The sequence below is a fragment of the Dermochelys coriacea genome, chromosome 16 (genome assembly GCF_009764565.3).
Source record: "Dermochelys coriacea isolate rDerCor1 chromosome 16, rDerCor1.pri.v4, whole genome shotgun sequence".
NCBI lineage: Eukaryota > Metazoa > Chordata > Testudines > Dermochelyidae > Dermochelys > Dermochelys coriacea.
This window is the reverse complement of record NC_050083.1, coordinates 12705716-12721086: the sequence shown is the minus strand read 5'-3', so window position 1 is coordinate 12721086 and position 15371 is coordinate 12705716. Positions and strand designations below refer to the sequence as shown.

At 44.3% G+C, this 15371-nt stretch overlaps 1 protein-coding gene across 17 annotated transcripts in view; it reads left to right on the top strand.

Moving 5' to 3' along the window:
- Nucleotides 1–11087, top strand: part of DNM1 (dynamin 1) — a 112211-nt gene extending 101124 nt beyond the window's left edge. For 6 of the 17 annotated variants that reach the window (XM_038374775.2, XM_038374769.2, XM_043498608.1 and 3 more), the window contains one exon: nt 9047–11087. In XM_038374775.2, the coding sequence (XP_038230703.1) occupies nt 9047–9119 (73 nt within the window). In that variant the 3' untranslated portion in view covers nt 9120–11087. Of the gene's footprint in view, nt 1–3481; nt 3519–5621; nt 6274–9046 lie in introns of those variants that run through there. The other 11 variants (XM_038374782.2, XM_038374778.2, XM_038374774.2 and 8 more) reach the window with 8 other exon arrangements.
- Nucleotides 11088–15371: the final 4284 nt, after the last annotated feature.

Below are 15371 nucleotides of genomic sequence, written 5' to 3'. Positions count from 1 at the left end.
CATATAAATAAGAAGAAAACTAAGAAAGAAGAAGTGCGGCCGCTTAACACTGAGGATGGAGTGGAGGTTAAAGATAATCTAGGCATGGCCCAATATCTAAACAAATACTTTGCCTCAATCTTTAATAAGGCTAAAGAGGATCTTAGGGATAATGGTAGCATGACAAATGGGAATGAGGATATAGAGATAGATATTACCATATCTGAGGTAGAAGCGAAACTGAAACAGCTTAATGGGACTAAATCGGGGGGCCCAGATAATCTTCATCCAAGAATATTAAAGGAATTGGCACCTGAAATTGCAAGCCCATTAGCAAGAATTTTTAATGAATCTGTAAACTCAGGAGTAGTACCGAATGATTGGAGAATTGCTAATATAGTTCCTATTTTTAAGAAAGGAAAAAAAAAGTGATCCGGGTAACTACAGGCCAGTTAGTTTGACATCTGTAGTATGCAAGGTCCTGGAAAAAATTTTGAAGGAGAAATTAGTTAAGGACATTGAAGTCAATGGTAAATGGGACAAAATACAACATGGTTTTACAAAAGGTAGATCGTGCCAAACCAACCTAATCTCCTTTTTTGAAAAGGTAACAGATTTTTTAGATAAAGGAAATGCAGTGGATCTAATTTACCTAGATTTCAGTAAGGCATTTGATACCGTGCCACATGGGGAATTATTAGTTAAATTGGAGAAGATGGGGATCAATATGAACATCAAAAAGTGGATAAGGAATTGGTTAAAGGGGAGACTACAACGGGTCCTACTGAAATGCGAACTGTCAGGTTGGAGGGAGGTTACCAGTGGAGTTCCTCAGGGATCAGTTTTGGGACCAATCTTATTTAATCTTTTTATTACTGACCTTGGCACAAAAAGTGGGAATGTGCTAATAAAGTTTGCAGATGATACAAAGCTGGGAGGTATTGCCAATTCGGAGAAGGATCGGGATATTATACAGGAGGATCTGGATGACCTGGTAAACTGGAGTAATAGTAATAGGATGAAATTTAATAGTGAGAAGTGTAAGGTTATGCATTTAGGGATTAATAACAAGAATTTTAGTTATAAGTTGGGGACGCATCAATTAGAAGTAACGGAAGAGGAGAAGGACCTTGGAGTATTGGTTGATCATAGGATGACTATGAGCTGCCAATGTGATATGGCTGTGAAAAAAGCTAATGCGGTTTTGGGATGCATCAGGAGAGGCATTTCCAGTAGGGATAAGGAGGTTTTAGTACCGTTATACAAGGCACTGGTGAGACCTCACCTAGAATACTGTGTGCAGTTCTGGTCTCCCATGTTTAAAAAGGATGAATTCAAACTGGAGCAGGTACAGAGAAGGGCTACTAGGATGATCCGAGGAATGGAAAACTTGTCTTATGAAAGGAGACTTAAGGAGCTTGGCTTGTTTAGCCTAACTAAAAGAAGGTTGAGGGGAGATATGATTGCTCTCTATAAATATATCAGAGTGATAAATACAGGAGAGGGAGAGGAATTATTTCAGCTCAGCACCAATGTGGACACAAGAACAAATGGGTATAAACTGGCCACCAGGAAGTTTAGACTTGAAATCAGATGAAGGTTTTTAACCATCAGAGGAGTGAAGTTTTGGAATAGCCTTCCAAGGGAAGCAGTGGGGGCAAAAGATCTATCTGGTTTTAAGATTCTACTTGATAAGTTTATGGAGGAGATGGTATGATGGGATAATGGGATTTTGGTAAGTAATTGATCTTTAAATATTCAGGGTAAATAGGCCAAATCCCCTGAGATGGGATATTAGATGGATGGGATCTGAATTACCCAGGAAAGAATTTTCTGTAGTATCTGGCTGGTGAATCTTGCCCATATGCTCAGGGTTTAGCTGATTGCCATATTTGGGGTCGGAAAGGAATTTTCCTCCAGGGCAGATTGGAGAGGCCCTGGAGGTTTTTCGCCTTCCTCTGTAGCATGGGGCATGGTTGACTTGAGGGAGGCTTCTCTGCTCCTTGAAGTCTTTAAACCATGATTTAAGGACTTCAATAGCTCAGACATGGGTGAGGTTTTTCATAGGAGTGGGTGGGTGAGATTCTGTGGCCTGCGCTGTGCAGGAGGTCAGACTAGATGATCAGAATGGTCCCTTCTGACCTTAGTATCTATGAATCTATATCCCTAGGCGGGGAGCTTCAGCAGCTGGTTCTTCAGTCTCCTGCATAGGTCCATACTCACCAGCTACTTGTACCCTTGGGAACTATTTATCTGAGTACTGTACATTAGAAAAAACTCATAAGCCTCTGCCTATGCAATGAAGGCCATGTGCTCTGAGCATCTATGATCTGTGCACAAAATTCTCATTTGTGGAAAATGGGTCTTGTCAAACAAACATGATTTCATTTTTTGTTGAGATAAGTTTGGTTGATAAAGATAACTTGCGTAGATGTAATATACTTAGATATTTGTAAGACATTTGTCTTATGCAGCATGATATTTTGATTATAAAACTAGCACTGAACAATATCAATAAAGCACATGCTAGATGGATTAAGAACTGGCTAATGGACATATTTCAAAAAGCTGTTGTCAAGGAAAATGATTGTCAAATAGAGGTGCCTTTCTAGAAGATGTGCATTAGTCAAACAGAAGTTATTGGGATCAATACAGAGGTAACTGGATGAAATTCTATGGCCTGAGTTATATAGGAGGTCAGACTAGATGATCTAATGGTCTCTTCTGGCTTTAAAATCTATTAAGCTATGTCCTTGTTTCTGCCTCTCCTGACTGGTACTCAAGACCCAGAACTGCACTTTAGCCCTTCCTGATTTCCACTTCTCATGGCCTTTGTTTCTTTTGATTAAATGTGTTAAACTAGTTAGTGTTGCAAGATCACTAGAAAGTCTGGCTCTCCTGGGAAATATGGCATGACATTCAGCCAGCCCAATCCTGAGACCTGTGCCCGCTGGCATGTTCGTTTAAGCACATGTGAGTGTACTTTAATGCACATGGACACTTGTGTCAGTATGTGAGCATGTGCCGACGTGCCTTGAGTCTGAGTGTGGATCCAGCTTTGTATGTATAAGAGCCTATTTGTGTGCCCATGTGAACATGCTAGTGAGTGTGTGAATGCAGCTGTGTGTGTGCGCGTACATCACAATGTACTTATGGGTTTCTATGCCTCTTTGTGTGCACATATGAGGGTCATATGCTCCTATATAGATGTGTGCACATCTGTATGTACATGTGTAGAAATGTGTGTATATCCATGCATGCACTCTTGTTTAGGTGTGTATGTTTAATTCTGTTGGCATGTATGCATCTGTATGGACAGGTGTGTCCGTAAGTGTGTGATGTGCATTTTCCTGTGTAGGTGTGGTTGTGAATGTGTAGGGTGTGCTCCTGTAAACAGAGTGTTTGTTTAGTCTCTGTATGTGTGTTTCACCTTCCTGACTCTCTGTGTGGCCTCTGCTTTGAACTGTCTGAACTGCCATGTTGATTTCGTGTTGTCTTTCAGAATCACTATCAGTGACCCCTGAGGACTGGCAGCCACGGTATGTTCTGCACTCTCTCCCTGCGATGCATGAGTCAGTGTGTCTCCCCTCCTCCATTCCCATCACTCTGCTGCTCCCCTCTCCTACCTGATACTTTACTTGTACCAGATCCCCTTGTCCAAAAAACCATTTCTCTGCCAGGGTCCCATGAAGGGAGGAGTCTTAACAGAACACTGGACAATCAGACAGGGAGCAGCTGCTTGAAGCTGCAGGAGGAGGGAAGGCTGGGAGAAGCCTCAGGAACTGTTTTTTAAAAAAAAGGAAAATTATCAGAGAAGAAAATCTAACCCTTAAGTGTATGGGTTCAGAGTGAGGGGAGAGAGAGAGAGGGGGGAGGGAGCATGGGAGATGGGGTGGGAGCCATGTCTCTTAACCTGTTTAATCCTGCACTGACAGGGAGATGACTGAATGAACTCTAGGTCTTTTCCATTTCTCTATCTGTTCTAATGGCCTCTCTTGAGACCATGATGGGGAGCTGTGGATTGAGACTCTTGTTTTACATTTCAGTATGTCTGCCCAAAGTAGTCCCTGCATTGCCATGTAGTGTCCATAGAAGGGAGGGCAAGGTTCTGGGGCATTACCATCAGTGACTTCTGACCTCTCAAATATGCAGTAAACCTGCCCTTAAATGCTCCCCCATTCACCCCTGTTTCATCTGATCCCAGTTAGAGATAAACATCCTTTTTCCTCTTGATCCCCTAGTCTAGATGTTCTCTTGTTTTGCCATCCAAATGTCCCCTCTCTCTTCCCATTTTCCTTCCCAAGCGGAAGGGGCTGTATGCCACAATCCATGTCCCACCTTCACCACTGTGCTTCAGGGCCTCTGTCTGTCTTTCCTTCTCTCTTTTGCTCTCTCCCTGCACTTTGCAGCAGCGTATTTGTTGAACACCAGATTAGCAAGATGGCGCCGTAGCAGGTATATAGTGTACTGTGTTGCCCTTACACTCAGGGGCTGAACTTTCCATCTGAGTAAATACTAACGAGGGAGGATGTACCTTGAAGAAGGATGTGGACCTGAATGGAATCTACCTGTCCTTCCTGAGATCCACTGGCCCCTACTGATGAGAGAAAGGGAGAGAGGGTAGAGTGGAGCAGCTTTGGGACACTATGGGGTGAGATAGATATGTGTGGTGAGGCCAATCTTTGTCCTTTTGTGCATTATTTTTCTACATGATGGGCCTGATTCTGAGAGGTTTTGAGCAACTGCAGCTCCTATTGAATTCATTGGGCCTGATCGTGGAAGGTACAGAGCACCTGCCTTGAGGTGCTGAGCACCTTCAACTACCACTGAAGTCAAAGGGAATTGCAGGTACTCAGTGCCTCTCCGGGTCAAGCCCTCAGAGTTCACGATCAGCTCATGTCTCGTAGTGAATGGTGACTGTGTTACTGCTGCATGTAGCTGGGCAGAGGGCTGAAATGCGCTGCAACACAGAGAACCAACACAGTGACTGTTCAGGGGTAAATGTTTTGCTTCAAGAGCTTCATCTCTTATCCTCAGCCCTCCTCACTGATGACTCAGCAAAGGTGCCAGAGCAACTAACAGCTTCCCTCAGTCACTGCCTGTTCCAGACATCTTTGGAGGTCTTAATAGAAATGTTCATCCTGGAGTTGGTCTCGGATAGGAGGGTTGAGTGTTGTCTGTGCTTTGTTCTGGGACTCGCTGTTACGAGGCTTTCTCTGCCCTTGGTCTGGTTTATAAAGAGCACCAAGGGAATCAGAGCAAATGTAGGATGGTGATGTTGGGGGGTAACCCTCTTGATCCTGACTATAGATAGCAACTTTTTGCATCTCAGGAGAATAAATCCACGTGTTTCAACTCTCAGCCTGATTTTTGTGATATCATTTCTGGGACATGAAAGGACAAGGGTCTAGGCTTGAATAGGGTTTGAAAGGCAAAGTGCAAAGCAAACAAAATAATTGTTTGATTTATGCCCCCTTTTGCTCATTTTAGGGCTAAATTCTGCTCCCATTGTAGTCAGCGGAACTTTTGTCAATGGATACCAAGGGAGCAGAATTTAGTGGTGTATAATGACAGGCTCATGAAGATCTCTATTGTTCCTAACCCCCAGCCTCCAGCACCTGACTTCTCTCTTGTCCCTGAAGACATTGGCAATGGGCAGAGGCCCTTGTTGGGAGGCAGTTTTCAGCCTCTGAAGATGTCAGCATCTAGATCCTTTAAATGTCTCACCAAAGTTCTCTCGAAAAAAAGGAGCGAATTCAAGATCTGCAAAAAAGTAAAATAAAACAAGCAGAGAGCAACAGCCCAACCCTCCATGAGGCCATCTTTGTATATCATATACAATCAGCAAAGAACACAAGCATATTTATTATTTGTGCTTTGCCACTCACCTTTCAATTCTGTGTACTCTAGTAGGGTGGTATGGCCCATCTGTGCCAGAGTGTCTTGCATCATTTGCTCTCCAATTATTTCAATCCCTCTTTTCTGCCTATATTTGGTAAGAACAGCAAAAGAATTTAAGCGTATGAAATGCAAATTGACCTTTGAGCTTTTGGAAAAAATGCCTTTTAGCGTACAGGTGGCACAGTGCAATAGCACCTAGCTAAGGATTTGCTCCGGATCCCATTCAAGTCAATGGGAGTCTTTCCATTGACTTCAGCGGCCTTTGAGTAAGGCCCTAGTTAAGCAACTATAGCAAATAACACACAGGTCTTCAGTGCATCAAGAAGGCCAGTACCCAGGGATGAAAGTAAGTCGAGTGACTTACCGGTATGCTGGGGCCAGCTCTGGCCCTGGAAGGGGCGGGGCCTAGGGTGGAAGGGGTTAGGGTGGAAGGGCCTAGGGCTGAGAGGGTTAGAGCCAGCCTCAGCCCACCCTGTAAGGTAAGTGCCCCCCCCGCTTTCTTTTTCTCCTCCTCCTCCCCCCTTTCCCCACCGGGGTAGCAGCAGCAGCCCGGGGCTCCGGGGGCTATTTAAAGGGCCTGGGGCTCCCCTGCTTCTACTGACCCGGTCCCTTAAATAGCCCCCAGAGCCCTGGGGTAGCAGGGGCTCCGGCGGCTATTTAAAGGACCGGGGTGGCAGAGGCAGCTGGAGCCCCGGCCCTTTAAATAGCCCCTGGAGCCCCCACTACCCCAGGGCTCTGGGGGCTATTTAAAGGGCCTGTGGCTCCTCTGCTTCTACTGCCCTGGTCCTTTAAATAGCCCCCAGAGTAGCGGTGGTGGGGCTCCGGTGGCTATTTAAAGGGCCAGGGCGGTAGAAGTAGGGGAGCCCCGGGCCCTTTAAATAGCCTCCGGAGCCCTGCAGCTGCTACCTTAGGGCTCCAGCAGCGCGGCTCTGGAGGCAATTTAAAGGGCCTGGGGCTCCAGCCACTGCTGGGAGCCCTAGGCCCTTTAAATTGCCCCCTGGGAAAGCTGGGCTGCCCCAGTATGGTGCACCGGCTCTTGCTGGTACGCCATACCGGGGTGTACCGGCTTACTTTCACCTCTGCCAGTACCCCATTCCATCACTTCCCCAAGGGATGGCCCTTCTGTGACTCAGTTTCCTCCTCTGTATAAAGGTATCAGTTTAACTGCCTTGCAGTGGTATTGAATTATTCTCAGGTTAACTCAGTCCCATCATTTATATTGCTTTACTTGAAGAGCAACTTGTGCATGACAGCCTGGGAAGTTGTGGCTTCTCTCGCATTATAGATGGATTTGCGGAGTCAAAGAAAAACCACAATGTTCAGCGGTTTCTTTAAAAAAGCTTCAAGTGGTACAGTAAGCCTGATCTACGCCTAAAAATTAGATCAACCTACATTGCCCAGGGCAGTGAAAAATGTCAAGCCCTGAGAGATGGTTAGGTCAACCTACCCCCCCACTGTAGACAAAGCTATGTTGACGGAAGAATTCTTCTTAGCTGCTACCTCTCAGTGGGGTGGATTATTTACATTGATAGAAAACCCCTTTCCATTGATGTAGGAAGCATCTACCTTATAGCAGCATAGCTGCAGTGCCTTAGGAATGCTGCTGCAACCGCTGTAGTGTAGTCGTGGCCGAACATTGCCCCAGGCAGGAAATGAAGGGTCAAATTTAGCCTTGCTGTAGGAGGTTGTAATGTCCTTGGCTTCGCTGGAGATGTGTCTCTTTACACCAGGGCTGAATTTGGCCTTATGTCTGTTAATTAGGAATGAAAATTTCTGGTTCTATTTACTGCTTGTTTAAACTGTAGAAATTCACACCCATATAACTACATCAATGTAGCCGAATATACACTTACTGCGGTCTGTGCCTGTGCAAAACAGGGCTTGTAACAATTTAGAGCGTGCAAAAAAACTCTGTAAAGAGAGGGCCTTAGTTTCAGTAGCCAGTTTCTGTTTCTTAAACAGATCACAGGGAATCCAGATTCACATCAATGTAACACTATCAGGGTGCAAATTCAACAAAATTTCCTTGTGTGTGTTACCAATACAAACACTGGCTATTAAAACATACAGAATATCATCATTCTCATTTATTTTCAGCCACATCCTATTCGTTTGCTCTTCGCATTTCATTCATCCTGGACAATGAAACTAGTCTTCCTATGTGCTGATCAGTTTCTTTTTCCAGATCTCCTGCACTAAAAGGATGCTGTTGCGTTTGGGTTGCAGACATTGCAGGGGGCAGTGTTTAAATGAAAACAGTTTTCATTCAGAGAGAAAAGGCTATCCATTTCTAACCACGTTTAGATTGTGCACAATCTTCCTTCTTTCCTTGAAGCCTATATTTTCCGCTGATGTTGTGCTCTTCATTTAGCCAGATGAGAAAAAGTGACTGTGGCCCCTACAGGAAGCCAGTCCTGTAATGCTGAAGTTTGTGCCCTTCTACTTAGACCAAATTGCTGCCCATTCAACTTATTAAAACACTTGCAGCACAGAAATGCTGGAACAATATTAAGAAACTCAGGACACAAATAGCAAGGGCCAAATACCTTTCATTAAAATCAATGGGAGTCATGTTTGTTGGGTCTCATGACTATATGAACAAAAGGATCAAATTTAGTTTGGTAGCTAATCTTAAAGATGCTCCTAGCTGTTGAGAACTGAATTCTACAGACCGTCACCTGCCTTGGTGCAGGGGAAGGGTGCTTCTCCAAACCAGCCAACAGCCTCTGTGAGAGCGCCTCCCAGAGGGCACTGTCCACACTGTGTGATTGACGTTCACTTGCTTGGTATCGTAGCTTCACTGTTCTCGTGTCCATGCTTCTCAACTCTCATTCAGGTGCCAGTGCAGTTGCTGGCAATTTACCTTTGTGCTTTGAGATTCCAGCTGGAAGGCAATAATAGCTGTGCAGTTAATTCTTCCTCATTATTATTAGGGATCCACGGTGACCAGAGGAGCCAATGTTTAGCTGATTTTAAAATTGCAAGATTTCTCCATGGACTCCTGCTGATGCTGTGGGTAACCCTTTTCCCCAAACTGAGGTCCCCTTTCTTTGGTGCCTCACACTGGCTCCAATGAGGTGGAGAAGCATGTGTGATTGTGACTGTGACTGCCATGCTAATCACGGTGTGTGTTCTCTTCTTGTTTTTGTTTTCTGCTTTTTCACAGCAGGAAGGGCCCTGCCTCACCTACTCGACCCACCATAATCCGACCAGCTGAACCGTCCCTCTTAGATTTATAACCCAAGGCCTGTAGACAGCTGGCGACGAGTGCCGTATCTGCGGCTTCCCCGCCCCACACCACCTTCCACAGGCTCATTCACTCCTCTCATCCATCCCACTCCTTCACCTTCCACTGCCCTCTCCTGGTGTGTTATAAAACGCAAGCTAGTGATTGAGCTCTTCTTCGTCTTCTCTTGTGCGTCCTATATTGCTTTGTGAGCGTAGAGTAGTCCTCATTCAATGGTATGGGACCTGGAAGGACACAGGCTCCTTGCAGTGATCAGTTGCGGGGGCGTCCGTAAGTCCAAATGGCAGCTGCCCAGCCAAGTGCTCCATCCGGTTGGTCTAGCCTGAACAATGTGTCCTGGCTGCATTGGCTAGCTGTAGTGTCTCAGCACCTCGAACTAATTTGTAGCTCTGTAGCTATTTTCTTATGTTGTAGTTAACAAGACAAAGCGCAACTCAGAATAATAATAAGTGATGCTGTAAAACGTGTGACATTATTGGTAACAAAGGTGAAATGTTCAGTCTATGGGTTTGAATTAAGGTGCAAAAATTCATATATTGTTGGGAACAGTGCAATCAACCTCACTTCAAAGCGAGGCAGGGAGATCAAGACCGGGGGGAACTTTATTAAACAGTGTAATTCTTCTAGAATGAAGTCTGAGATAGCACATACACATACCTCAGAGTGCACAGAGCAGATGGATCTACCTGCCCTCAGCTCTCCATAGTAGCTGAGAAAATACTGCTGATGGAGAGCCGCTGGCCTTTGCTAGCAGCTGTGTCACATCACTGCCTGCAACTGACTTCCCCGAAACTGAGGGGAATAGATACGATACTCCCCCCTTTGCAAACGGACAAGCAAAAGTTTTCAGGAAGTTCGCTAAGTAATGTTTTATTGCAAATATCTCTGCTTCAAATAAGCACATTTCTTGTTCAGTGTTGTTTTTGATAGCATGGTGATTATGGTAACCTTTTCTTCTTGCATGCGGATGGTACGTGTTTGAGGAAACTTGTAACCACTGCAGACCACGACTCATCTTCTTAACAATTGGGGTATTTTTGTTTTAATGTTGTATGTGTAAAAAAGAAAGAAAAAAAAGAGTATTAAAAAGTGTATTTATTTTGTGCATCTCAGATGATGTGGCTCTGCTGAAGCCAAAAGGAGCATTCACCCTGCAGGCTTTGACCCAGTCCTGATTCAGATTTAAGTTCTCTTATTCCAGTATTGTTGGTTTTGATTTCTGTTGTGGATCCACTTTGCCTGAGGTTCTGATGCCAGTTCCTTTCTGTGTTTTAATTATTGTTTTAATGCTTTTTTCCCCTCCCCCTTTTTCTTTTATGTCTTTCTTTAAATTCCAGCAGGCCAGGCAAGGCCAGTCCCTCCCGCCCAGAGAGTCCAAAACCACCATTTGAAATGTAGCCTTGCTCCCTCTGAGAATCTTAGCCTGCCTCTTAGCTGTTCTGTCCTGGAATGGTCTGACTCTCATCTCACACATGGCTTGTTCTGTTATAATTTGTGACATACACATATCAGATGTGACTCTAGTGAAACTGTTTTTTTCCTCCCAGTTACTAAAAGGAATTAAAACAAGTATATTGTAGTAATGAGAAACATATCCTATTATATAAATATCTATAAATATATATATATATATAAGATCAAAATATATGTCAGGTGTTTTAAGCCATTTGTGCTTCTGTGTGGATTTTAGCAAATACTTTCGTAGGAATATATATTCCACACTCACAAACCCAACAAATTAACTGAATCCTGACATTTTGAGCTGATTGTTAAATTCTCTGCTGTGTACAGCTGTGCTATTGTATTGGCCCAGACTTGTGGGTGAACCATCTCAGTGCTGGTAGTAGCTGTGATGCACTTTGTGATCTACCTGTCACTCTTGTTTATTGGTTGAAATAAACTATCGTTTCTGTATAATGAAGGACTCCACAAGTAGAATAAAACTTTTTCTCTCTTTCTCTCTGGGCGTGAACAGGCTTTATGTTTAAATATAATTTAACTTTTCATCCCAAAGAGCTTTACAAGCTATATATATGTTCACACACACACAGCATCACCCATATGCTAGCATTTGGGGGGAGGGGGAAGGAGTGGTACCAGGCAACACAGAGTTAGACAGAAAGGAAATGTTGGTCAGGGACACTGAAGCAAATCCTCTTCACAAGAAAATAAAACACCAGGCATTCATTTAACGCCCAGAAATGGAGAGTGTATGTTTTTAAGAACACCACACACTAAACTACCTGTTCTTAAAGTGGCCTCTGCCTATTCCCACTTGTAAGATATAGTGGCCTGGCATTGAGCTGCATAATTTTTCTAGTGAGCAGCATCTGTTGGGGCCAGTTGTCTCTTCCTCCCATGGAGGATTCTGAGGGCATAAAAGAGGGTGTGTCCCTAACTGCCTTTCAGTTTCTTTTTAACCACTGAAGTTGCAGTGTCCTTGATGCTTTCCTCATTCTTTTTCCTTTTGATGCTGCCCTTTGGGGAGCTTTTTTAAAAGGTTAGATTAGCAGATTGGAGTGTTTCTTCAGAGGGATAGCTCAGTGGTTTGAGCATTGGCCTATTAAACCCAGGGTTGTGAGTTCAATCCTTGAGGGGCCATTTAGGGATCTGGGGCAAAAATTGGGGACTGGTCCTGCTTTGAGCAGGGGGCTGGACTAGATGACCTCCTGAGGTCCCTTCCAGCCCTGATATTCTATGATTCAGTCTGAAGAATAAATAGGACCATCAGGCATAGATATCCTGGATGACTTGCAGCAGCCTAAGAAACCCCTATTGCTGCAGGAGGCTTCTTAGGCCCAGTCAGCTATGTCTGGCACTGTGTAAGGCCAGCATGGACTGCAGACATCAATTAGCCCTTAAGTGGCAATGTGCTCCACTTAAGTGACATCTATCTCCCTGGCTTTGTCTGGGTAAGCCCAGTATTGAGTCCTGGTGGCTGGTTCCAGCCAGCACCTGATGCCAGGCAGTGCTGAGGTCCCCAGACTCCTCTGCGTCAATCTAATTTGGTACCAAGATTCTGGCACTGTCAACGTGGGCCCTGTGTCTCTTTGGGTCAGCATAGAGGTCCCAGCACTGATGATGTAGTGCCAAGATCCCAGGATCTCTTCAGGCTGACCTCTTTGGTGCTGAAGTCCCAGCACCACAGATGTGGTGCTGACGTCCCCAGATCCTTCAGAATCGACAGATTCAGCATCAAGGTCCTGGTCTGCTTGATATTGTGTCAAAATCCCTAGATCCCTCCACGTCAACCTCTTCCCCACTAAGGTTTCTGGGTCCCCAGAGTCAGCCTGTTCAGCACTTCGGCCCTGGCCCCATCAATGCCCAGCTGAGGCCCCCACGTTAGCTGAATTTTGTGTGGACATTCTGAGACCATCAAGTGGATGCCAAGGTTCCCAAGTCCCTGTAGGTCAGTGCTCAACTTGCGCCCCAGTCAGCACACAGCTATGGCCCATGTGACATACCCAGGGGCATACAGGTAGTGTGTATGTGTGTGTGGCTGCAGCCCACATAACCCAGAGAGCTGTATATGTGGCCCACAATGCTAAATAGGTTGAGAATCACTGCTGTAGGTTAATCTGATTCAGCACTGACATCCCGGCACCAATGTAATCCTTACAGAGTAACCTAATTTATGCTAGACATAAAGCATCACAGTATGTGATTCACCTGAATCTGTGACAAATCAGAGAAACTTGGTGACAGTGATGGAGGGTATAATGCTCCTTTAACAAATTGTACTTCAGAGACTGTGAACCATTGGAGCCTGTTGTCCTGAGCAAATATGAGGATTCATGTAGTGTTAATATTGGGCACCAAACCCCTTTAAGTGGTTTATCCATGTTAATGCTGCAGGATCTTGTCACCACACTATGCTGGCTCAGATGGGTCCAGTGAGCTTATTACAACATGAGCTGGATAAGGAACCACTTCAATTAAGGTCAGCTCTAGTGCTGTTTATACCATGCACCGAGCCATTTGAAGCAAGTGGCTTATCAGGGTCACCTGGACAGAATTCTCTGCCCCAACCACGCTGAAAGAGCCAAGTACCGAACATTACTTATACAGCCATTGAATTGCTTGAGGCAAGTGGTACATCAGCTAATGGTGCTGAAATCTTAGCAACAAACTGACCCAGACTATCATGGGAACATTAATACCATACACAATGGGCACTGGACCTTTTCAGCAAGTGGTTCATCAGGGTCAATAATGGTGGATAATAGGGACTGGATTCAGTCAAGCTGGATGGATCTGGTGATGTCCACAATGTTGGAACCTCAGTCCTGAACTAGGTTAATCTGTAAGGATTACATTGGTGCCAGGTCAATGGTGCCAGTCTCTTGAATGGTATAAAGATGGTATAAGTGTTCTTTTGTGGAAAAGAGAATAAATTAGTTAAAATGGGCTGGAGCTGTTGGTACTGCTGCTGTTGAGTCCGATTCCATTCATCTGAGGTGGTTGTAATTCAGCTGGAGCCAATAGATAGGATGATGGTATCTGGGTCCCTTTCTCTGGCCCAGTCAGGTCAGGACATCGCCTAGGATTAGGACAAAGAAAGTCCAGGATCTCAGGAGATGGTGGGGGAGGCAGCTGTGATGATGAAAACTTGCTTCAGTAGCCTGCATCTGTTCATCCATATTTCTCCCCCAAAGTCTCTTTCTTTAAGGACCCACAAAGGGAGTGGTGGATGGAATAGCCCATCCCCTCATTTTGTCCACCAATTAGGCCTAATATTCACACATCACTTTTGGTTTATTAATTTCCAGTTCCACATCTTGTTTTTACCAAGCATGATTTCAGCTTTTTCAGTCCTTGAATTATATCAGTATGACATTTTGGTTTGGACTAATTTAGTCTGGTTTTCTTGCACCTGTTTATAACATTTATTATGGAAAACAATTTGACCTATTTTTCATGGTTAATTTTCAAGTAGACAAATGTTATATAGACCAATTGTCACAACCCACTACTTACTGCCATTGAATGCCATGCCACTTATTAATGCTGAAAATAGCTGAGACTTTAAATTCAAGGCGCATGCTCCAATTTAAAAAACATCAAAGGCTATGATTGTCTTAAGACGCATAGGGTACAAACACTGGCATTAGTGCTGAGCTTCTACAGTCACGTTATAAAGAGCTTTCATAGGGTCTGCTCCCTATCATCTGCCAGTACTGGCTTACCGGATGTGTAGGCTTGTTCTTTCTACGTAAAATCAATTGCACATCAACATTTCCTGAGTTATCAGGGAACAACAATATATCAACCAGTAAATGCATTTAGCCACTCTTGGAATCACACTGCCTTAGCTCTGAAGGTCTCAGTTTTAAACAGATTGGGCGCTCTGGTGCCACTCCTATGATGGGTTTGTTCTGGAACCTATTCAATTATGGTACCAGCAAGACCATGAATTAACAAATTAGTTTGGGCATTACAGGCGATCTGCTTCAGGTACAAATGCTTCAGAAGCGTTCTCGTTGTTTTAAAACGTAGCCAAATAGTTTTCCCTTTGGTCATTGTCACCATCTCTAAATCTAGGATTCCCAATCGAAATTAAGAACACTAATTCCTCTGAATTGTCAATGTGTAGTGCCATTCCCCAGTCACAGCACATGCAAATTACTACCTGTAAATGTGACATTGGCATCACCTTTTTTCAAGGGAGCTTTTATTAGTCCAGCTAGTCACAAATATCCATGAGATGCTATCCTGGCTTCATCTATATTAGACATCAGAACATATGTGCCTGTAGTCAGACGTTGGTCCATAGGCAAGTTCCTTAACAGTGATACCTTTACTTAGGCCAGGTCTGTGGTCTCCATAAGACTGATTACAAAGGATCCACACTTTATTGATGTTACTTGCTCCTGAACCACTTAAATCTGAGATCATTCAAGATGCAGAAGGTGAAAATAACCACCAATTTCATCTTCTTGACCATCTATAGTAATAGTTCTAAGTGATGGATTGGGACATTCACCTTGTTAAGGATGGTGCTTGGAAAGGTCCACATTAGGGTTCTGGAGTTGAAAGTTATTTATCCTGTCTGCAAGATACTCTCCTTTGAGTAGATCAGAGACTCATTTGCCAAAAGCACAGATGTCTTACTTAGGTTTTGGTCTCGCATTACGTATTGTGTAAATGAAGTATGACCAGATGAGGCGTCTAATATTACCAAGGAGAATACCCACTGTTGCCAGCTGAGCTAGCAAGGTCACTTCAGAGTCAACCATTACCCGTC